The 24,237-nt window shown below is 37.5% G+C and overlaps 1 protein-coding gene across 19 annotated transcripts in view; it reads left to right on the plus strand.

The window, feature by feature from the left end:
* CCDC88A (coiled-coil domain containing 88A) overlaps positions 1-24,237 on the plus strand; it is a 132,186-nt gene that overhangs the window by 22,467 nt on the left and 85,482 nt on the right. For all 19 annotated transcript variants that reach the window (XM_034953171.2, XM_034953172.2, XM_034953176.2 and 16 more), the window contains exons 3-4: positions 8,765-8,873; positions 22,605-22,674. In XM_034953171.2, the coding sequence (XP_034809062.1) occupies positions 8,765-8,873; positions 22,605-22,674 (179 nt within the window). The remainder of the gene's footprint in view (positions 1-8,764; positions 8,874-22,604; positions 22,675-24,237) is intronic.

The raw sequence follows: 24,237 nt of genomic DNA on the forward strand, positions 1-24,237 counted from the left end.
AAGGAAACGACAACAACTCTGTCAGGGACAAAGATAGCATTTACATTATAAAATGTATTAAAATAATGATATTACCATATGTTCATTAGAATATTATGCATCCAAAGTATAATATAATCCAAATTATGCATTTGGATAATCCAAATTAGTATAATCCAAATTGTATATTGTCATGTAGTAATGAGCTTGCACTACAAATAATACAGTTTTTAAATTTATATATATTTTTAGTTCTAATATTAAATTTTTCTTAGGTTGGACACGGTGGCTTACGCTTGTTATCCCAGCACTTTGGGAGGCCAAAGTGGGAGGATCACTTGAGGCCAGGAGTTCGAGACCAGCCTGGTCTAAATGGTGAAACCCCGTCTCTCCTAAAAATACAAAAATTAGTCAGGTGTGGTGGTGGGTGCCTGTAATCCCAGCTACTTGGGAGGCTGAGGCAGGAGAATTGCATGAACCCAGGAGGCAGCGAGCGGTTGCATTGAGCTGAGATCATGCCACAGCGCTCCAGCCTGGGTGACAGAGGCGAGACTCCATCTCAAAAAAAATTTTTTTTTCTTAGGTACCTATTGTTTGATTTAAATATCCAGGTTCATAATAAAATATCACCACAGTGAACTGGAGGAGGGAAGGAAGTTAATCATCTTTAGTTTGATTACTCATGTGAAAACAGAATTGGGAATATGCTCAAATAATACAGTAAAACAGTGATATATGATGTACACTCAGGTTTTAGAAAAAACATTGCCGAAACCTTTTTTTTTTTTTTTTTTTGAGATGGAGTCTTGCTCCATTGCCCAGGCTACAGTGCAGTGGCGTGATCTCGGCTCACTGCAAACTCTGCCTCCCGGGTTCATGCCATTCTCCTGCCTCAGCCTCCCGAGTAGCTAGGACTACAGGCGCCTGCCACCACGCCCGGCTAATTTTTTGTATTTTTAGTAGAGATAAGGTTTCACCTTGTTAGCCAGGATGGTCTCGATCTCCAGACCTCGTGATCTGCCCGCCTCAGCCTCCCAAAGTGCTGGGATTACAGGTGTGAGCCACCGCACCCAGGTGAAACCTTTTTTTTTAAGTCAGACTTTTCTTTGTTTTCTTGAATGATCCTATAAAAGGAAAAACTAAAAGAGTAAAAGAGCTCTAGGATCCTAGGCAGATTACTAGTTTGAACTTTGGCTTTCTGATTTATGGTGAAACCAGGTATCTCTAAAGTGTTTCTAGGTCTAAATGTGGTCCGTGTGTGAATAGGAGACAGTCATAGATGAGAGGTATGTAAGGGATTCAAATGTAGAATAAAGAAAATAGAAATAAAAGGTAGAAGAAGGGTAGAGAGGAAAGGTATTTACTGAAAATGTTTACAAATGAAATTTATGTAACTGTAAATATACCTAAAATTTTTGTTACTGGTGTTGTTCTTACTCTGTTCTCCCAATTACAAATATACTTTTCTTCACAATGATAGCTTGACTAGCCCAAGCTTTTATGCATTAAGTAATGTGGCCAGTACAGTAGGTACTCAGTGAGTATTTGTTTAACTTACTGACTAAAAAAGATACCAGACAAGAAAAAAGAAAAAAAAAAATACCAGAATGGATTGCCTAAATAAAACAGGGTTTTTCCTTCAGTTTTACTATGACTTCTTGATCATGCTGCTGTTTGTCTTTGTTTACCATGACATGTGATCTGACTTCTACAATATAGTCTCCTTGTTTTTATAAGTAACTAGTTCTAGTTGATGCTTTTATTTGAGAGACTCACTTTTCCATTTAAACTCTCATTTGCCTTGGGCTATTCTGAGTTTTTCACTATTTTCTTGCAATAAGCATAAATCAGTCACAGGTCAGATTTAGCTTGCCTTACTAATAGTCTTCCTTGTTCTGCAGATCTCAAATTGTAGTTTAGGACTCTATTATTCAACTGATTTTTGAGACACAGCTTAATGAAAGTACCTATTCCAGGCTGCCAGCTGAGTTGTTAGCTTGGAGGTTGTCAGCTCGTAACTTTCGATAGAAAGCAATGGTTTAAAAAACACTATGCTTAGTCTTTGTTTATTCTTATTTTTATTTATTCAGACAATATTTGTGTTAGGAAATATGGTAATTTTTAGAAATAAAAACATGAATAAGAAGATATGGTCCCTCTTGTCAAGGAACTTAGAATCTAGTGAGAAAGTGGGAGTCAAAAAGACCAAGTATTGGAAGACCTGTGACAGAGTTATATACCAATAAAAGGGAATAGTTATACCATAGAGTGGAGCTGAGAGAGTATATAGTCTAGGACTTTGAGGATGATGTAACAGTGTAACTCACTACATTAACATATTAATGGAGAAGGATCAGATGGGAGTAGATGTAGGAAAAATTGGATATGCCAGGTGTGCTGTGGCTTGTGCCTGAAATCCTTGCTAGCTAGAAGGCTGAGGCAGGAGGATCACTTGAGGCCAGGAGTTTGAGGCAAGCCTGAGCAACATAGTGAGAGATCTCATCTATAAAACATTTTTTAGGCAGGGCACGGTGGCTCACGCCTGTGATCCCAGCATTTTGGGAGGCTGAGGCAGGCAGATCACTTGAGGTCAGGAGTTTGAGACCAGCCTGGCCAACATGGTGAAAACCCATCTCTACTAAAAATACAAAAATCAGCCAGGTGTGGTGGCGTGCACCTGTAATCCCAGCTACTCGGGAGGCTAAGGCAGGAGAATCACTTGAACCCGGAAGGTGGAGGTTGCAGTGAGTGGAGGTTGTGCCATTGCACTCCAGCCTGGGCAACAGAGTGAGACTCCATCTCAAAAAAAACAAAACAAAAACAAAAACTTTTTTTTCTTTTTTTAATTATTATTATTATACTTTAAGTTTTAGGGTACATATGCCCAACATGCAGGTTTGTTACATATGTATACATGTGCCATGTTGGTGTGCTGCACCCATTAACTCGTCATTTAGCATTAGGTATATCTCCTAATGCTATCCCTCCCCCCTCCCCCCACCCCACAACAGTCCCCAGTGTGTGATGTTCCCCTTCCTGTGTCCATGTGTTCTCAAAGTCAAGAAACAACAGGTGCTGGAGAGGATGTGGAGAAATAGGAACACTTTTACACTGTTGGTGGGACTGTAGACTAGTTCAACCATGGTGGAAGTCAGTGTGGCGATTCCTCAGGGATCTAGAACTAGAAATACCATTTGACCCAGCTATCCCATTACTGGGTATATATCCAAAGGATTATAAATCATGCTGCTATAAAGACACATGCAAACGTATGTTTATTACAGCACTATTCACAATAGCAAAGACTTGGAACAAACCCAAATGTCCAACAATGATAGACTGGATTAAGAAAATGTGGCACATATACACCATGGAATACTATGCGGCCATAAAAAAATGATGATGAGTTCATGTCCTTTGTAGGGACGTGGATGAAGCTGGAAACCATCATTCTCAGCAAACTCTCGCAAGGACAAAAAACCAAACACCGCATGTTCTCACTCACAGGTGGGAATTGAACAATGAGAACATTTTTTTTTAAGTTAGCTGGGTGTGGTAGTGCACATCTGTAGTTCCAACTACTTGAGAGACTGAGAAGGATTTTTTGAGCTCACAAGTTAAAGGCTGCAGTGAGCTATGATCATAGCATTGCACCTCAGCCTGGGTGACAGAGGGAGACTGCCTTCAAAAAAATAAAAAAAATAAGAAATAAAGAATACTGGGTAAAGTTCAGCACCCATTCAGACATTGAATAGAAATGGAAGGGAATGTCTCATAGATGGTATCTATCAGAAAATTACAGCAGACATCATGCATTAATGGTGAAACATTAAATGCAGTTCTATTAGAGAACAGCAAGAGAAGGATATCTGTTGTCTCCATTTCTATTTGTTAATGCAGCAAGTAAAGAAATAGAAATGTAATGCAAGATTGAAAAGGTGGAAATAAACTGTCCTTTACTGATGGTGTGATTTTTTTTTTAACCTAGAAAACCCAAGAACATGAACCGAGTAAACTAAGTTTTGAAAGGTGGTTAATTAGAAATTCACCATTCAAAAACTCTATAGTTTTGGCTGGGCATCGTGGCTCATGCCTGTAATCCCAGCACTTTGGGAGGCTGAGGTAGGTGGATCACTTGAGGTCAAGAGGCTGAGATCATTCTGGCCAATATAGTGAAACCCCGTCACTACTAAAAATACAAAAAAACTTAGCCGGGCGTGGTGGCACATGCCTGTAGTCCCAGCTACTCAGGAGGCTGAGACATGAGAATCACCTGAACCCTGGAGGCAGAGGTTGCAGTGAGCTGAGATCGTGCCACTGTACTCCAGCCTGGCAGACTGGGACTCTGTCGCAAAAAAAAAAAAAAAAAAAAAAAAAAAAACCAAAATCAAAACTCTATATTCCTGTTACACAATAGCACCAATAGACAATGTAAGAGAAAAAAAAAATCCATTTCACAAAGCAACAAAAACTTTCTTACCCAAGTAAGAAAAAAAACCTTAAATATGTAAGAGTTCTGTGGGGAGATTTTAAAATTTTACCGATGGAAATGAAATGCCAGTTTTTAATCAAATTAATATTACTAATGTCAGTAAATCCCAACAAGGTTTTTCGTAGAACTTTATAAATATCCTAAAATGATAGAAAAGATCACTATGTTCGATTAATGAAGACGGTATAGAAAAAAAACAACAACAAAGGAAAGGGGCTTGTCTTAGTAGAATTGAGATCATAATAAAGCTATAGTAATAAGCTATAGTAAAACAAGGTTTTAATGACACAGAAATAGACAAATGGCTTAGTGGGACAGAATAGACTCCAAAAGGAGACCTACACTTAATGTGGGAATCTGAGATCAGTGAGAAATGTAAGCTCGTTAGTAAATGGTGTTGGCACAATTGATTATCAGTATGGAAAAGCTACAAATTAAATTCAAGAGGACCTTCAAGAGCACCAGTAGACAACCTGTTAGAGTAAGAAAGGTTAGCATGGTTGCTAAAGATAAGAACAGTAAACAAAAAATGATAGCATTCACATATCAGCATTAACCTATCAGCAAATACATTTTAAAAATATTACATTAACTTTAATGGCAAAAACTGTAAGCATCTAGGAATAAATCTAATAAAAGGCCTTCCTGGAGAAGATTATAAAATGGTTTTGAAGAAGAGCTGAATGAATGTAGAGAGATACACCATGCTTATCAGTGGGAAGACTCAATGCTATAGAGCTGTCAGTTTTTTCTTAATAAATTTGTAGATTGAGTGCAATTTCAGTCAAAATCTTAATAGGTTTTGTTTTTTGCTTATGCAGAATATGACAAACTAATCCTAAAAATCATCAAGGACCATGAATGGTTAAGATAAATTTGAAAAAAACAATTTAGTCAGGGCGTCTTGCCCTACTACACATCAAGATGTAAATAACTGTAGTTGTTAAGGTGATGCTGTTGACATGGGAATATGTAGGTAGACCAGTGAAACATAAAGGAGAACACAGAAACAAGCCAGGCCCATACATTAATAGGATGCATTGAGAAGAACACAGCATCTGTTCTGTGTTTTTCCTGTTAAGGATATATATCCTAAACTTAATTATGAGTCAACACAGTCTTATCAGACAAACCCAACTGAAAATCATTCTATGCAATATGGGGCCTGTAACCCTTCTAAAGTGTCTAGTTCATGTACATCAACAAAAGGCTGAGAAACCTCCAGCCTGAAAGAGATTAAAGATTGCAGTTCAGACTACCACATGCCAAGTGCGATTCTGAACTGAATCTATTTCCTGTAAAGAACATCCATTCATTATTGGGACAAGAAGGGAAACATGAATGGATTCTTAAGATGGGACTATGTAGTAATATGTGTTTAATATTGCCCCATAGATCATTTAGTCTCTGTTCATTCATTTCAGCTTTTTCTCCCCTCTTCTCCATGCTTCTTTGGACTGTTTTTATTGTAATGTCTTCAAGTTCACTAATCGTTTGCTATACAGTTTCTAATCCATTGTTAAGCTCGTGCGGTGAATTTTTCATTTCAAATAGTTGTATTTTGCAACTTTAGAAGTCCCATTTGAGTTTTTCAAAACATAATTTACATTTCTTCCTACTTAACGTTCATGTCTTTCTTTAAATCCTTTAGTAGAAAGTCCTTGTCTGTTATTTCCATGATCTTTTTCATTTCTGGGTCTGTTTCTGTTGACTGTTTCCATTTTCTTTCCTGGTTATAGATCACATTTTCCTGATCTTTTGTGTCTATTAATTTTTTTATTTTATGCTGGACATTGTAATGATTATATTTTGGAGTGTCTGGACCTTGTCCTTTTAGAGTGACAAACTTTGTTTTGGCAGGTTGTCAAGTTACTTGCAATCAGCATGATCCTTTCAAGACTTGTTTTGTTGGGGGTGGGGTTCTTGAATAGCTTTTACTCAGCTGCTGATTTAGTCCTCCTTCTAAGACATGACTCTTCTGCGGTCTCTGCTGTATGTTCTGGATGTTCATTAAGTCTACTCCACTCTACTTGTCAGAACTCAAATTTCTCTCTTTACATTGTGAGCTCTGAGAATTGTTTAGCTTACAGCTTTCTTGCATTTGATCTTCGCTTAGCCTTGTGGAGTTTTAGGTTATACATGCACAATTTAGTATTTAGCCAAAATTTTCTTGGTTTTTTGTTTTGCTTTGTTTTCAAGACAGGCTCCCACCATATTGCCCAGGCTGGTCTTGAATACCTGGCCTCAGGCATTCCTCCCGTTTTAGCTTCCCAAAGTCCTGGGATTACAGGCATGAGCCACTACATTCATGCCTGTGTGAAGCCAAAGCCAAAATCTTAAAGGCAGATTTTTGGAGCCCTTGGTTAGTGTAGCTCCCTTTTCTTTGGTATTCTTTTCTGAATGTGTCAGTTTAGCATCCATGAACTCCAGCTTTGTCTCCTCAAGTTCAGCAAGACTTGGGCTACCCATTTTTCTGTACCTCATTCTGGAAAGCACCTCACTGCCTTACTAGAGAGAACCTAGTTTTGCATTACCTGCTGTCCAAAGTCTGAAAATAGTTTTTTCATGCTTTGTCCAGTTTTCTAGTTTTTTATGGCAAGAGGGTATCTTCCTCCTTTTTGTAATAGCTTCCCCTTCATATTTTATTAATAGCTCAGTTTGATTGTATTATTTTCTCAACTAGTCCCTTGAGTAATCTCAGCGTAAGTGGTTGAATTGATCCAAGGTTGGGGATTAAGAATGTGGTCAAGGGACAAAAGAATCAAGATATTGGGAGTGGTGGCAAGCAAATAGTTGAAGCAGTGGTTCTCAGAGTATGGATGGAGGATCCTTTTGGGGATCCATAGGGTCTTCCCACTTCTAACTACGTGTGAGGGTGAAATGTCTTAATATACTTGAACCCAAATAATAAGCAATGGATTCAATGCAAAAGCAAAGATAAGAATCTGTTTTTTAAAAGTTAAACCACGCATTAAAGAGATACACAAAAATAGTAAAACGTTACCACTCAGTTTTCTAAGTTGTTTTTGTTTGGTTTTTGTTAGCCTGTAATGGGTTTATTATTTTGTTAAAGTGAATTGATACATAAATAACTTTGAAATGTTCTATTTTTATTTCTTTTTTTTTTTTTTTTTTTTTTTTTTTTGAGTCTCGCTCTGTAGCCCAGGCTGGAGTGCAGTGGTGCGATCCTGGCTCACTGCAACCTCTGCCTCCTGGGTTCAAGTGATTTTCCTGCCTCAGCCTCCCAAGTAGCTGCGACTACAGTTGCATGCCACCACACCTGGCTAATTTTTGTATTTTTAATACAGATGGGGTTTCACCATGTTGGCCAGGCTGGTCTTGAACTCCTGACCTCAGGTGATCCACCAGCCTGGGCCTCCCAAACTGCTGGGATTGTAGGCGTGAGTCACCGTGCCCTACCTCAGTCTTTATTTCTAACACACTAAGTATTAATTAAAGATAGCCCACAACATCAAAAATTGTTTGGAGACATCAATTAAGATTACAAAGGGGTCTTGAGACCTAAAAGTTTGAGAATTATGGAAATAAAGCACCATAGATTCTAATCTGTTTAGGGAAGGAACTGAAGGCATTAGGAATGCAATGGACTGTGTAGAAAGGGAACAGATTAAAGAATGAGGCGTTTCTATTCAGTTTCTATTTCCTGTTGGATGGGTGTCAATTTCTTGACTTTCCTGCATCCTTGTGTGGAGGTGCCGCAATTTCCCATTCTAAACCATGGTTGACTTGACTATTTTTCTTCTGCAGTTTCTGCTGCCTCAGGATTATTGAGCCCTTTGCTTTCATTGAATCTACAATTTTACCCAAGATAAAAGTACTAACCTGTGTCATCCACTTTAACCTTGAATTTCTCTGGGACATTGCCTGTTCAAATATAATCCCTATTACCCAGTGAGGAGAAATAACATTTATTGGTTATTATTAGCCCATATTTTAAATGGATTTATTTTGTGTGATAGAACTATATATTCAAAGGAAATAGTAAGTTATTCATCCCAGGAATGTGGAGTGGCAACATGACAATGAAAGGCAACATCTGACTTAGGTTTGAAATTAATTTTGTTCTTGCTTTGGGAAATCAGTTGCATTTGTATTAATTAGAAGCACGGAATACATGTCAAAGTAATAATCTGCCCTTTTGGACCATCTCTGTTAATGCAGATGAGCACACAATTTATTTAAATAAAAAAGTATTATATGATTAATTTTAATTATATATACATTGATAGTAGTATTTTATGTAATTTTAAAGTATTTTTATATTTCTTACAGTAATCCTAAATTGGAGAGTCAGAGAGTAAATAAAAAAGTCAATAATGATGCCTCACTTAGAATGCACAATCTATCCATTTTGGTGAGACAGATAAAATTTTATTACCAGGTAAGTGCTCTTTTTAAAAATCTGGGGTTTTAATAACTACTTACATTTTTGTATTATTTAGTATCAGTCATCTCACAAATATTTAAACGCTTATTATATGCTAGGTTCTGATCTATTTGCTAGAGTTAGAGTAGTAAATAAGATAGTTTATTTTTTATGAATGTTAAAGGCTTAAGCAAGCATTTAATAATTTTCTAATGTTACAAATGACTATTGTATTTTATGTTTTAAAAATCAGGTCCCAGTTTCCTGAGAACTTGCATAGTGTAACATTTTGTTGTTAGACTTCTTGAATTATGCCTTTGAAAAGTGTACTTCTATTTTTTTAAAAAAAAAACCTGAATTGGATGCATATTTTAGTTTTTAAATATGAACATTGTTGAGGCTTTCAATATACCTCTCAAAATTGCTATATCTACATTGCATAAATTTTGGTATGGCGTATTTTAAAAGATGATTATTTCTATGCATTTTCTAATTTCTGCTATGATTTATTTCACTTACGAGTTACTTAGAAGTATGCTTTTAAATTTTTGAACATGGTATTTTTCAAGTAACCTTTTTGCTTTTGATTTTTGGTCAAAGAATGTGGTTTGTATAATACTGATTCTTTGATATTTGTTAAGAATTACTTAGCTTGGCCTAGTATGTCGTTGTCAGTTTTCTTTAAAGTTCTATGTGTGCTTGAAAAAGTATGTATTCTCCAATTGTTTGGGCGCAGAGTGAGAGCAACCTTGTTTGTTAATTGTATTGTTCCATTCTTTTACAGCCTTGTTGATTTGTCTTTTGAGTGATTAGTTATTGAGAAAGAGGAGTTGAAATATCCCATATGATGATGAATTTATCAAATTTTGTTTTATAGACTTTGAACCTGTTATTAGGTGCAAATAAATTTAAAATTGTTAAATCTTCCTGAAGAATTTGATTATTTATCAGTAATTGTCTCTTTTCCAATTTTTTTTTCTTTTTTCTTTTTCTTTTTTTTTTTTTTTGAAATGGAGCCTCACTGTCACCCAGGCTGGAGTGCAGTGGCGCAATCTCATCTCACTGCAACCTCTGCCTCCTGGGTTCAAGCGATTCTCCTGCCTCAGACTCCTGAGTAGCTGGGACTATAGGTGTGCACCACCGTGTCCAGCTAATTTTTATGTTTTCAGTAGAGACAGGGTTTCACCATGTTGGCTAGGCTGGTCTCAAACTCCTGACCACAAGTGATCTGCCCCCCTCAGCCTCCCAAAGTGCTGGGATTACAGGCATGAGCCCCCATGCCTGGCCTATCAGTAATTGTTTCTACATGTTTTTCTTTTCTCCTGGTTTAAAATTTTTTCACTCTTCCTGTTTTTTCAGAGGTGACTTTCAAAATTATACATTTTATACCTAAACATAGGAAAGGCCAAAATTAATGAGTATCTTTACCCTTTTATGGAATAGTGCTATGACTTTAGAATGTTTTAATTCTAGTCATTCTCTTTTATGACTTTTAAGCTTTTCTTGTCTTGTATTTTTGGGTTTTTTTCTTTACCCTACAAATTAAATATTGAGAAGTACTATTAAATAAATAAAACCAATGTTTCTTTTTTTTTTTTTTTGAGATGGAATCTCAATCTGTTGCCCTGGCTGGAATGCAGTGGCACGAGCTCAGCTCACTGCAACTTCCGCCTCCTGGGTTCCAGCAATTCTCCTGCCTCAGCTGCCCGAGTAGCAGGGATTACAGGTGCCCACTACCACACCCGGCTAATTTTTTTGTATTTTTAGTAGAGACTGGGTTTCACCATGTTGGCCAGGCTGGTCTCGAACTCCTGACCTCCTGTGATCCACCCGCCTCGGCCTCCCAAAATGCTAGGATTGTAGGCATGAGCCGTGCGCCCAGCCCTTTTTCTTTAGCTCAAGCTGCATGTTTTTCTTTGAGAATATTTGTCTGAAAATGCCTTTATTTCACTCTTGTTTTTGGAAGATAGTTCTTTGTTTGTTTTAGTTTTTAAATAGAGACAGAAGGCTGGGTACGGTGGCTCACACCTGTAATCCCAGCACTTTGGGAGGCCGAGGTGGGCGGATCACTTGAGGTCAGGAGTTCGAGACCAGCCTGTCCAACATGGTGAAACCTTGTCTCTACTAAAAATATAAAAATTAGCCAGCCTTGGTGGTGGGCACCTGTAATCTCAGCTACTCAGGAGGCTGAGGCATGAGAATCACTTGAACCCAGGAAGCAGGGTTTGCAGTGAGCCGAGATCATGCTGTTGCACTCCAGCCTTGGCAGCAAGAGCAAACCTCCATCTACAAAAAATAAAATAAAATAAAATACAATCTACAAAAAATAAAATAAAATAAAAAAGAGACAGAGTCTCACTATGTTGCCCAGGCTGGTCTTGAACGTCTGGGCTCAAGCAGTCCTCTTACCTCAGCCTCCCAAAGTGTTGGGATTATGGGCGTGAGTGATTGCACTAGGATGAAATACTTTTAAGTATGCAGTTTTAGGTTGACAGTTATTTTTCTGTCAGTGCTTTGCACACTTAATTCTTCTGTCTCTGGATTTTTTTTTTTTTTGAGACGGAGTTTTGCTCTTGTTGCCCAGGCTGGAGGGCAGTGGCATGATCTTGACTCACTGCAACCTCTGGCTCCTGGGTTCAAGTGATTCTCCTGTCTCAGCCTCCTGAGTAGCTGGAATTACAGGCGCATGCCACCACGCCCGGCTAATTTTTGTATTTTTAGTAGAGACAGGTTTCATCATATTAGTCAGGCTGGTCTTGAACTCCTGACCTCAGGTAATCCGCCTGCCTCGGCCTCCCAAAGTGCTGGGATTACAGGTGTGAGCCACCATGCCTGGCCTCTCTGGATTCTTTTTGCTCTGGAGAAGTTAGCTCTCTAATTTTTGTTACTTAAGCTGTCTTTTTTTTTTTTTTTTTTTTTTTTGAGACGGAGTTTCACTCTGTTACCTAGGCTGGAGTGCAATGGTGCAATTTCGGCTCACTGCAGCCTCTGCCTCCCGGATTCAAGGGATTCTCCTGCCTCAGGCCCCTGAGTAGCTGAGACTACAGGCACGTGCCACCAGGCCCGGCTAATTTTTGTATTTTTATGAGAGGTGTGGTTTCACCATGTTGGCCAGGCTTGTCTCGAACTCCTGACCTCAGATGATCCACGCGCCTCAGCCTTCCAAAGTGCTGAGATTACAGGCGTGAGCCACCGCGCCTGGCTAGACTGTCTTTTTTCTTTCAAAGCTACTTTTAGTATTTATTCTTCTAATATTTGCTCTAATCTGGTATCTTTCAAATATTTTTATTGATATATGTTAGACTTTCTTACTCTATTTCTTGCTTATTAAACTTTTATTTATTAAGCTTGTGCTGCATTCTGAGTCTTGTTTTCAGAACTCTCTAATTTACTAATTCACTCCATATTTGTGTCAAATCTTCTGTTTAACCCACTGATTATATCTTTCATTTCTGGAAGATTTGGTTCTTTTTACATTACCTTTTCATTTTGCTCATTAATCATTTTCTTTTCTTCAGATATTTAAAATTTTTCCGTTTTAGATTTCATATCTGATTATTCAGAAATCTGAAATATGTACAGATCTGGATCTGTCCTTTGTTTTCTGCTTGCTGTTTCTTTTGGTAGTGGTGGCGATAGTAGTAGTGGCAGTGGCGGGGGTGGCAGTGATATGTGTGTGTTTTAATTGTGAACTCATTTTTTGGGGGGGACTTTATCTGTGCCAATTCTTTGTATTCAAGTCAAGGATGCATTGCTTCAGAGCAGATTTGTTGCTTGTTGTGCAACCAACCCTGAATCACCTTTCTTTTAAGCAAGTTTAGCCAGGCGCAGTAGCTCACGCCTGTAATCCCAGCACTTTGGGAGGCCAAGATGGGTGGATCACTGGAGGTCTGGAGTTCCAAACCAGCCTGGCCAACATGGTGAAACCCTGCCTGTACTAAAAATACAAAAATTAGCCAGGTGTGGTGGTGCGTGCCTGTAATCCCAGCAACTTGGGAGGCTGAGGCACACGAATTGCTTGAACCAGAGAGGTAGAAGTTACAGTAAGCGGAGATCACACCACTGCACTCCAGCCTGGGTGACAGAGCGAGACTCTGTCTTTAAAAAAAAAAATATATATATATATATATAATTTATATATAATATTTAATATATAATTATATAATTAAATATGTATATTTAAGCAAGTTCATATAGAAGCAATATTGTTGTAATGTAGAAAATTAGAAAAAAATAGATAATATAGACATAGTTCTAGTGCCAGGAAATTAGCACTGTTATCACCTGAATATGTATACACTTCTGGATTTTTTTTTCTTTTTTGAGATGGAGTTTTGCTCTGTCACCCAGGCTGGAGTGCAGTGGTACAATCTTGGCTTACTGCAACCTCTGCCCCACCTGGATTTTTTTTTTCCTTATGTGTTTATAAATTATGTTTTTATGTATTTACACTTTTTATTGATTGATTGAAACAAGGTCTGTCTTTGTTGCCTAAGTCACACCTCACTGTAGCTAAGACCTTCTGGGCTCAAGCAATCCTTCCGCCTCAGCCTCCTAAGTAGCTGGGACTACACATGTGTGTCACTATGCTATATTTTTTAATTTTTTGAGACAGAGTCTGATATTGTCGCCCATGCTGGAGTGCAGTGGCATGGTCGTAGCTCATAGGTCACTGTAGTCTTGAACGCAGTTACTTTCGCACCAACCAATACTTTAAATTGTCTTCAGAAATAGGTCAGACATTTTATATATACAGTTAATAGACTTACTGAAATAATTTTATTATTATTATTATATTAGAGAGGGTGTGGTTTAATATATGACACATTGCAAGTTAATATTTTCCAAATCAATGGAATTCTTATCAGCCCTTAAATTACCTTCTCTTAGAAAAATCAGATTTTGGGGAACGACTGTAGAAAACTTAAATTTTTTGTATGTCATATGCCCCTGAGAAGATGTATTTGAGGTGAAGTATTTTAGTATTTAGTATTTTAATATTTCTTTTCTTTTTTTTTTTTTTTTAAGACGGAGTCTCGCTCTGTTGCCCAGGCTGGAGTGCAGTGGCACAATCTTGACTCACTGCAACCTCCACCTCCCGGGTTCAAGCGATTCTCCTGCCTTGGCTTCCTGAGTAGCTGGGATTACAGGCACCTGCCACCACACCTGGCTAATTTTTTTTTGTATTTTTAATAGAGACGGGGTTTCACCATGTTGGCCAGGCTGGTTTCGAACTCCTGACCTCAGGTGATCCTCCCTCCTCGGCCTCCCAAAATGCTGGGACTACAGGCATGAGCCACCGAGCCGGGCCATTTTAGTACCTTTTGATTGTTCTGACTCACAAAGGGGAAAGTGAATTTGGGTAAGTTAAAATTCAAAAGTGTATGTTTCCCAAAAAAATTTTTTGATAGGTTGGTAAGCATCAAGGTCATCTTGTAAAGATGATTCCCAGGGAGAAAAGAATATTGACAGAATACCCTAAGATGATTGTTGGAGGGAGGATTATTTCAATTTATCTTTTCAGTAATGATAGGTAAATTTAAATGTCAGTACTCTTTTGTTTTTTGTTTTTTTTTCATTTTTATGATTTAGAACCCGTAAAAGCTCAATACAAATTCTAATGTCATTCACATTTTCCCTCTCCCATTTCTTGAATGCCAGATATTCTACCTAGTACTGGTGCTACAGTGGTGCATAGGACATACCATGTCCCTATTTTCATGGAACTATGGTACTAGTAGAGGAATAATAGATGAGTAAAAAACTAAGCAAAACAATTTCTGTTGTGATTAATAATATAAGACTAATGAAGTAATATGAGAGGTCATGAGAGAGATAAGTGGTAACATTAGATTATCAGAAAGTTTATCAAAGATATACTTCATTATGGTTAAATGGCAATTCATACCTTTTCAAATAATCACTTGATCCATAGCAAACACCTTTTTGTCTTGCAAATGAGTATTCAAAAGTTTTCAAGTCAGAAAATAAAGTAAATTATAGCTGTTATGTAGAATTACCTAGGCTCTTAAAAAATTTATTTTTCTTTAAAGTTATTTTTAGCCCTGTGAATAAGGGAGAGATGGTGAATTTGAGTATCAGAGACAGCATTTACAAGTAAAAAAATTTTAGTTGTCTATAGAACCCTGTCATAGCCAGTGTTTGGTGTGACTATATTGGCCGCAGTTTGAATAAGTATTAAATGAAGAACATTGTTGTTCAAACCCCACTAAAATAATGCTCTGAACCATTTGAGGCTGCAAAGGAAAGAACATGTTACAATTAGGAAATTTATTAGGAAGTGTTTGTATGGTATGATGTCACTAGTATCAAAAACAAAGAACAGATTCCAGTACCATTAATCCAGTTGCTACAGAAAATAGACACTTTTTAGGTTTTTCTTTAACTTCTAAAAAAATAGATACTTTTTAGGTTTTTCTTTAATGTCTGTTATAATAAGCAACATTTGGAGTGTTAATAAAATTCAGTAGCCAAGAAAATGAGATTCTATGTGTGTTATAAAACAAATGTTTTATATTCCATCATATTTTTGACACTGGTCAGGTATTCTTCCCTTTTAATGCCATTGATTTAATTTTTTCCTATAGTCTACTAAAATATGATAAAATAGGCTTAATTCTCTTCATTAGTAACATGGATAAACTGACAGATATGTAATAGTATGACAAATGTTGTCATGTACTGAATTTTAGAAGTAGATTATACGAGTCTCAAAAGAGGGACTGTCATTTCTGTGTATTTTGGAATTCTTTGAACATATTTTTAATTCTGTAGAATTATGCAGTTTTAGTAACAGTGTTTTACTCTGTGTGGTGATTCAGGAAAGCGAAGTGAGGCCTGACCTTTGCCAGAAGTGTTAACTTCTTACTGTGAAGAAAGAATTATGGATAATTTCTAGGAAGAAGGAAAGGCTAATTTAAATTATCTTTGAATAGTAACTAAATAATGTTTATATCTGGCATATTTGTGAAGTAGTCTTTCTTACAATGCATTAGCAGCATAAGCTTTAATTCACAAAAATTTGTAATGTATAGTCTGTATAGTCATGTGTACTTTTTTTTTTTTTTTTTTTTGAGACAGGGTCTCACTCTGTTGCCGAGGCTGGAGTGCAGTGGCACAATCTTGGCTAACTGCAACCTCCGCCTCCTGGGCTCAAGCCATCCCCCCACCTCAGCCTCCCTAGTAGCTGGGAATACAGGCGCATGCCACTACTCCCGGCTAATTTTGTTGTTGTTGCTGTTGTTGAGACAGGGTTTTGCCATGTTGCCTGGTTCTCAAACTCCTGAGCTCAAGCGATCCATCTGCCTCAGCCTCCCACCATGCTCAGCCAGTCTTGTGTACCTTAACAATGAATATATGTTCTGAAAAATGTGTCATTAGGCAATTTTGTCATTGTACGAACATCATAGAGTGTACTTACACAAATGTAGATGATATAGTCTACTACACACCTACGGTATATGGTGTAGCCTATAGCTCCTAGGCTGCAAACCTGTATAGCATGTTACTGTACTGAATACTGTAGGCAGTTGTAACACAATGGTATTTGTGCATTTAAACATAGAGAAGGTATAGTAAAAATATGGTTTTATAATCTTATGTGACCACCATCATATATATGGTTTATTGTTGACCAAAAATGTCATTACATGGTACATGCCTATATATCAATAAAAAGGGGTTTTAGATGGTCAACTAAAAACTGTGGTTGGCTGGGCGCAGTGGCTCATGCCTGTAATCCCAGCACTTTGGGAGGCCAAGGCAAGCGATCATTTGAGGTCAGGAGTTTGAGACCAGCCTGGCCAACATGGTGAAACCCTGTCTCCAATAAAAATACAAAAAATTAGCTGGGCATGATGGCATGCACCTGTAGTTTCAGCTACTTGGGAGGGTGAGGCAGGAGAATCACTTGAACCCAGGAGGCAGAGGTTGCAATGAGTCGAGATCATGCTGCTGCACTCTGGCCTGGGTGACAGAGCAAGACTGTCTCAAAAAAATAAAGAAAAAAATTTTTTAAATGGTTAATATACTATTTTTAAATGAAAAAAGTTATACAAAGCCAGCTAACATGTGGTGGAAATGAAATTGTAATATCTTTCAAGGAACATCTGCTTATTATTTTCCTATTACCATAATCTCTGCCAGTTCTTTCTTCTTTCTGTCTTTTCTTAATGATTGTAGTTCTCCAAATCTTTCTGAAATGTCTTCATGCCAGAATAGAATTTCTACTTATTTAGTGAAACTTTGCTTTAATGGCCCTGAAAACATTCAAAATCTCTATATTTGAATACTTGCATATCTTTAAAAATTTTAACATTCTCCTCATCTCCACCTCCACCAATACTCTTTCTCATTCTCTGCTTAATTTTTATTTATTTATTTATTTTTGAGATGGAGTCTCGCTCTGTCGCCCAGGCTGGAGTGCAGTGGTGCAATCTCGGCTCACTGCAACCTCCATCTCCCAAGTTCAAGTGATTATTGTGCCTCAGCCTCCCGAGTAGCTGGGATGACAGGCATGTGCCAGCACATGCAGCTATTTTTTTTTTTTTTTTTTAGTAGAGACAGGGCTTTGCCATCCTGGTCAGGCTGGTCTCGAACTCCTGGCCTCAAGTGATCCACCCGCCTTGACTTCCCTAAGTGCTGGGATTACAGGCATGAGCCACTGCACATGGCCTCTGCTTTTTTATTTATTTATTTATTTAGAGACAGAGTTTCACTCTTGTTGCCTTGGCTGGAGTGCGATGGCACAATCTTGGCTCACCGCAATCCATGCCTCCTGAGTTCCAGCAATTCTCCTGCCTCAGCCTCCTGAGTAGCTGGGATTACAGGCATGCACCACCACGCCTGGCTAATTTTCTATTTTTAGTAGAGACAAGGTTTCTCCATGTTGATCAGGCTGGTCTCAGGTGATCCACCCACCTCAGCCTCCCGAAGTGCTGGGATTACAGGTGTGAGCCGCTGTGCCCGGCACCTCTGCTTTATTTTTATCCTTAGCATTTATCACCAAAAACACTTACTTGTTTTATTGTCTTTCTTCTCTTACTAAAATGTAAATTCCATGAGAACAAGGATTTCTGTTTATTCACTGCTGTATTTTCAGTGTCTAGAATGTCTGGCAGATAATTGATATTCAATAAATATTTGTTGAATAAATGACTGCCCTGATTTTCTCAAAACCTTTTTCTCTTTCAGTTGAATTGCTGAAATACTTTATTTCTCCGTTTATTTTTATAGGTTTCTTATAATTCTTATAAACTCAAATTATAAACAAATTGAAGTATCTTCATTAGTTTATATACATGCATTATCAACTTTGACCTGTTTGTTAATTTGTTCCTCGTCTTAGTAAACTCATCTTGGGCTCATTTATATATTCTTTTTCCATTTCTTTAATACTTTAATGATGAATTTCTTTAGAGCTAAGTTGAGTCTGGGGAGTCTATGATGATATAATACATCTTAACAATAGCAGTCAGTTTTTAAGCATCTACTCCCTTTTATGTCTTGTATATTTTTTAATATTACTCATAAAATTGGAATGGGGAAATAAAAAGACTTTTTACAAAAATATAGCTAGAATCCAGGCCGGGCGCAGTGGTTCATGCCTGTAATCCTTGCACTTTGGGAGACCAAGGTGAGTGGATCACTCAGTGTCAGGAGTTTGAGACCAGCCTGGCCAACATGATGAAACCCCCTCTGTACTAAAAATACAAAAATTAGCTGGACGTGGTGGCGGGCACCTGTAATTCCAGCGATTTGGGAGGCTGAGGCAGGAGGATCGCTGAAACCTGGGAGGCAGAGGTTGCAGTGAGCCAAGAACACACCACTGCACTCCAGCCTGGGTGACAGAGCGAGACTCCGTCTCCAAAAAAAAAAAAAAAAAAAAAAAAAAAAGTATATGTATATAAAAAATCCTCTGAAGAACCCATAGGGTAACCAATAAGACATTTTAGAATAATTTGCTTTTTAAAAATTTGTATAATTTTAGCTGCCTTTTTTCAACCTAATGTTAGTACTTTTAGACATAACTTAATACTTGAAAATAGAGTTTTTCCTCATTAACGCTAAGGTTTTTAAATTATCATCATTTTTGAAACTTTTTACTTTTGTTTCACTTCCTACACTCTCCCAAAAAAGGCAAATGTATTGTACATCATGGAGCTAAAATTTAAGCCTGGGTGTTTTGACTTCATTCTACCCAAATACAATGTACTGGTCATTTAGATTCTACTATACTAGAGTACATTTTTAGATGATATGGAGGTAAGTTTGAATTTAGCAATTTGCATCATCCAAACATAGACTTCATAGCGTAAAGATGAAATTGTATTAACAAAAAGTCTTTGGTGATACCATATGGTGTAAAGAGTGTGTGAGATTGCTTTCATCTTTGTGGGAGGACTGAATTAACAGCAGAGCATGGGGAAACAGAGTAGGCAGGAAGTGGAGAATCAGCTGAGGAAGAGGGTGGAGGAAAGAGGTAGTGGACCACATTGAAGATTACTATCCATTGGGACAATTTTGCTTATAACAGTGTACCAGCATAGAATGTTACATAGTAAATCAGTAAAACTAGTTGCCTTGGGAATGTAAGTTGTTTCCGGTTGATCCATCAATTTTGACTCGTTAGTCAAAAATAAGTGACGTAAATGAGTTTTATCTCTAACATCTTTAAGATAAAGCTTTAAAAAAAATTCAGTGTCTGTTAAAATTTAAAGCTTCCCGGCCCGGTGCGGTGGCTCACACCTGTAATCTCAGCACTTTGGGAAGCCAAGGCAGGCAGATCACGATGTCAGGAGTTAGAGACCAGCCTGACCAACATGGTGAAACCCTGTCTACTAAAAATACAAAAATTAGCCAGGCATGGTGGCGTGCGCCTGTAATCCCAGTTACTCAGGAGGCCTAAGCAGGAGAATCTCTTGAACCTGGGAGGCGGAGGTTGCAGTGAACCGAGATGATGCCATTGCACTCCAGCCTAGGCGACAGAGCAAGACTCTGTCTCTAAATAAATAAATAAAAATAAAAATAAATAAAAAATTAAAACTTCTCTTTATGAAGGTGAATTTGAAGGCTCTTTCATCTGACTTAGGTTATCTTCACAAAGTAGGATATAGACAAAACAGTGATTTAAGAAAATACAGCTCTCTTATTTATGATTTAAAAAAAAAATCTCGCTTGGCACGGTGGCCTATGCCTGTAATCCCACCACTTTGGGAGGCCAAGACAGGAGGATTGCTTGAGTCCAGGAGTTCAAGATCAACTTGGGCAACATAGCGAGACCTTGTCTCTATAACAAATAAAAAATAAAAACAAATGAGGCAGGAGGATTGCTTGAGCCTGGGAGATCGAGGCTGCAATGAGCTGTGATTGCACCGATGTACTCCCATGTGGGTGACAAGAGTAAGACCCTGTCTCAAAAAAAAAAAAAAAAAAAGTCTATAGTGACAGTCCTCATAATTTTGCTTCAAGGCAAGGAAACTAAAAATTCGAGTGAAGTGGCCAGGCACGGTGGCTCATGCCTGTAATCCCAGCACTTTGGGAGGCCGAGGCAGGTGGATCATGAGGTCAGGAGTTCAAGACCAGCCTGGCCAAGATGGTGAAACCCTGTCTCTACTAAAAATACAAAAAAAATTAGCCAGGCATGGTGGTGGGCGCCTGTAATCCCAGCTACTCGGGACGCTGAGGCAGAGAATTGCTTGCACCAGGGAGGCGGAGGTTGCAGTAAGCCAAGATCGCGCCACTGCACTCCAGCCTGGGCGACAGAGCGAGACTCCGTCTCAAAAAAAAAAATTGAATGAAGCAGAAATTTATTCCTTTAAGCCCATTTAGCTGTTACACACATAGTTATAGCATATTCTCTCTTGAGATAACTTGCTTTTAATGGGAAAACTAATTCATTAAATATCCAAACTCTATATCATTCCTGGAATAAGTGATTTTAGCAATTTTTGATACTTATTCTAACATGATGCATATATCGAATATGTACTTTTCTTTAAATGCAGGCATATTTTGGCAATAGTTTTTTAAAGAGCTAATATAATACTGAGGAAAACTTTTTTGAAACTTTCTTGTATATATCTGTAAAGAATTATAGATAAGAGATGAATTCTAATTAACATCTGGTGTCATGCCACCCACTGACCATGGGTAAGTGCTCTAGTGGATCTAAAATTAGAAATTTTTAAAAAGTGGCACAAGTTAACTTTTTATAGTTATTTTTCATGGTTATTTGCTTTCTCATCATAGTATTAAGTTAAATAAAGGATTCAGAAAGAGTTGAATACCTTCAAAAACGTATTCCTCAGCAACTAGTTATATCTGAACATGTAGTCAATTTATGAAGAATCTGTCATAGTTATTCCTTAATATTGCAAAGATTCAGTAATTATCACATGGCACCCATCCATCCTGTAGTCTAATTCATCCCAGACCCTTTGCATATCATCAGTGTCAGTGGTTGTAATGGCAGATACAATGTATTTCTTCATTTCTTCAAAGAAGAGGTGGTATAAACAGAAGGTGCATACTTGATGTATTAACTAAATTGAAGAATTAGAAAGAATTCAGTTCTTTCTGAATCACCTTGTACGTTCAGAATCTACATATATTCTTGTAACTAAAGTTTTACAGAAGTTAAACATCTGTTGTAGAGGAGAGAAATAATGGTTCACTGAGGAGGAACTGACTTTCATGAAATGATCATTAGACAGCATTTTTAATAAAGCAATTAGGTTTCTTAATTTTAATATCAGTTGACATTTTAAAAATATAGCTCTCTTATTTATTATATTAAAAATATGGCCTGGTGCGGTGGCTTATGCCTGTAATCTCAACACTTTGGGAGGCCGAGGCGGGTGGATCACTTGAGGTCAGGAGTTCATGACCAGCCTGGCCAACATGGTGACACCCCATCTCTACTAAAAATACAAAAATTAGCCAGGCATCGTGGTAGGCGCCTGTAGTCCCAGTTACCTGGGAGGCTGAGGCGGGAGGATCGCTTGAACCCAGGAGGCGGAGGTCGCAGTGAGTCAAGATCACACCACTGCACTACAGCCTGGCCAACAGAGCGAGACTCCATCTCAAAAAAAAAAACAACATATATATATATATATATATATATATATATATATATATATGTACAGTGACAGTACTTATAAATTTGATGTATTTTTAGTTTCCTCAGTGAGAACTAACAAGAAGAAAAAGAGCACACATGCTCGAACTTTTATTGAGGAATGTTTCTTAATTTTGCTCGATCTTTTACTGAGGAATGTTTCTTAATTTTCTAGCACCTAAAACTTCAGATTTCCAAATAATAATTAGACCATTTTGACTTGAATGCTTTAATTTGGGGACATCTGATATTTTTAAAGCTTTTTTATTATTATTTGTTTGTGTGTAGAGACGAAGGTCTCACTGTGTTGCCCAGGCTCATCTTGAGTGATCCTCCCACCCTGGCTTTCCAAAGTGCTAGGATTACAGGCATGAGCCATCGCACCCAGCCTCATATATTATTAACTGAAGTCTATCTGGTATTATAATTTTAGTTATTTAATTCATTGAAGTTACAAAAGATTTAAGACCTTACATAACTTTTTCCATATTTGTTTAATTGCAATATAGCACACCTACAGAAGAATGTACAAATCATAAGTTATAGCTTGATGAATAATTACCTAGTTAGCGTTACCCATATAACAAGTGTTGGATATTTTTTTACAGGAGACTTTGCAGCAATTGATCATGATGTCGTTGCCAAATGTCTTAATCATTGGCAAAAATCCCTTTTCTGGTAAGTATTAAAATTAACCTGTGAAAGTAATGTCTAACCTTTGTGTAATACTATGATGTTTATTTTTTACTAAGAGCTTATATACATTAACTCACTAGATTTTTCACAACTGTAGACGTTGGAGGTGATGTTCCATTTTATAGAAAGAGACAAGCTTAGAATATTTGTAAGTTATAGGTAAGACCAGACATAAATTTTACATTAAATTCAGTATTTTTTCTACTATACCAAACAGATACTTTTGTGATGATTTTTAGCGTCTCATTATAGAGAAGTATAGAAGATGATGTAGTTACAAACTTAAAAGAATATTACCTTAGAAAAGAAATGATTTTGAAATAATTTCCAGGTTTCTATTCATATATCTACTATCTACCATTGCCAAAATTGTTTGAATCTTAAGTTTTACTGATTGATATGTTTTATTTATTTATTTATTTATTTAGAGATGCAGTTTCGCTCTTGTTGCCCAGGCTAGAGTGCAATGGCATGATCTTGGCTCACTGCAACCTCAACCTCCTGGGTTCAAGCGATTCTCCTGCCTCAGCCTCCCAAGTAGCTGGAATTATAGGCGTGGTCACCATGCTAATTTCTGTATTTTTAGTAGAGACAGGGTTTTACCATGTTGGCCAGGCCAGTCTCGAACTCCTGACCTCAGGTGATCTGCCCGCCTTGGCCTCCCAAAGTGCTGGGATTAGAGGCATGAGCCACCACGCCCAGTCTGATATGTTTTAATTTATATTAAACTTCTTCTGAATGGAAAGATGAGAGGCAGTTTCTTAGATCATTTAATTTTTTCTTCAAAATGTTCTGCCCTTTATACCACATTTTAAATGTGATATTTTAGAATTGTAATTTTTGAACAGTTGAGGAAATTAGCAGCTACCTAACAGTTTCAACAATGGGCTTATCCTTACAGTCTACATGTTATCCAAATTAGTATATTTTCTTCAGCCCATACCCCCTCTCAGTCAAAACAAACAAAACCAAAATAAAAACTAAAATCAAGTAGCTATTTTTATAGAGGAAACTATTAATTAGATGTGTGAATTAGCAGCTTAGATAGTTTTTAGAGATACCGTGGGATGTTTGATTATATAAATTTAAAAATGAAAAAAATTGCGTGTAGGGTGGAATTGTTTCCCATCGTACATACATTTGGTAAGTACCTACCAAGTTACTGGGACCAGGAGTGGAAATAAATGGTCTATGTTCTAGAAGCTCTTATGGTTTGGTGAAGGATACACAGATTATGGGGAAATCATGTAATAATTAGTATGAAGTAAAAATATGTACCAAATGTTCTGGCATATAAAATTTGGAGCCATTAATTATTCTTAAAGTTGACGTATAAGTGAGAGTGGGGGACCATTGATGATTGGATCAGGGAAGACTACACAGAGATGATAAGAGCTGTGCCTAGGATTGTGATTAGCAAGTAGTTCACTAGGGGGATGAGGAGGTTGGGGAAGGAGGACAGACAGAGGGAGTAGTATTAAGGCAGAGGAGTTGTATATATGCATATTTGGGAAGAATGGTGATTAATGGCTCAGCATAGCTAGA

This window comes from Pan paniscus, chromosome 12, assembly GCF_029289425.2.
Source record: "Pan paniscus chromosome 12, NHGRI_mPanPan1-v2.0_pri, whole genome shotgun sequence".
NCBI lineage: Eukaryota > Metazoa > Chordata > Mammalia > Primates > Hominidae > Pan > Pan paniscus.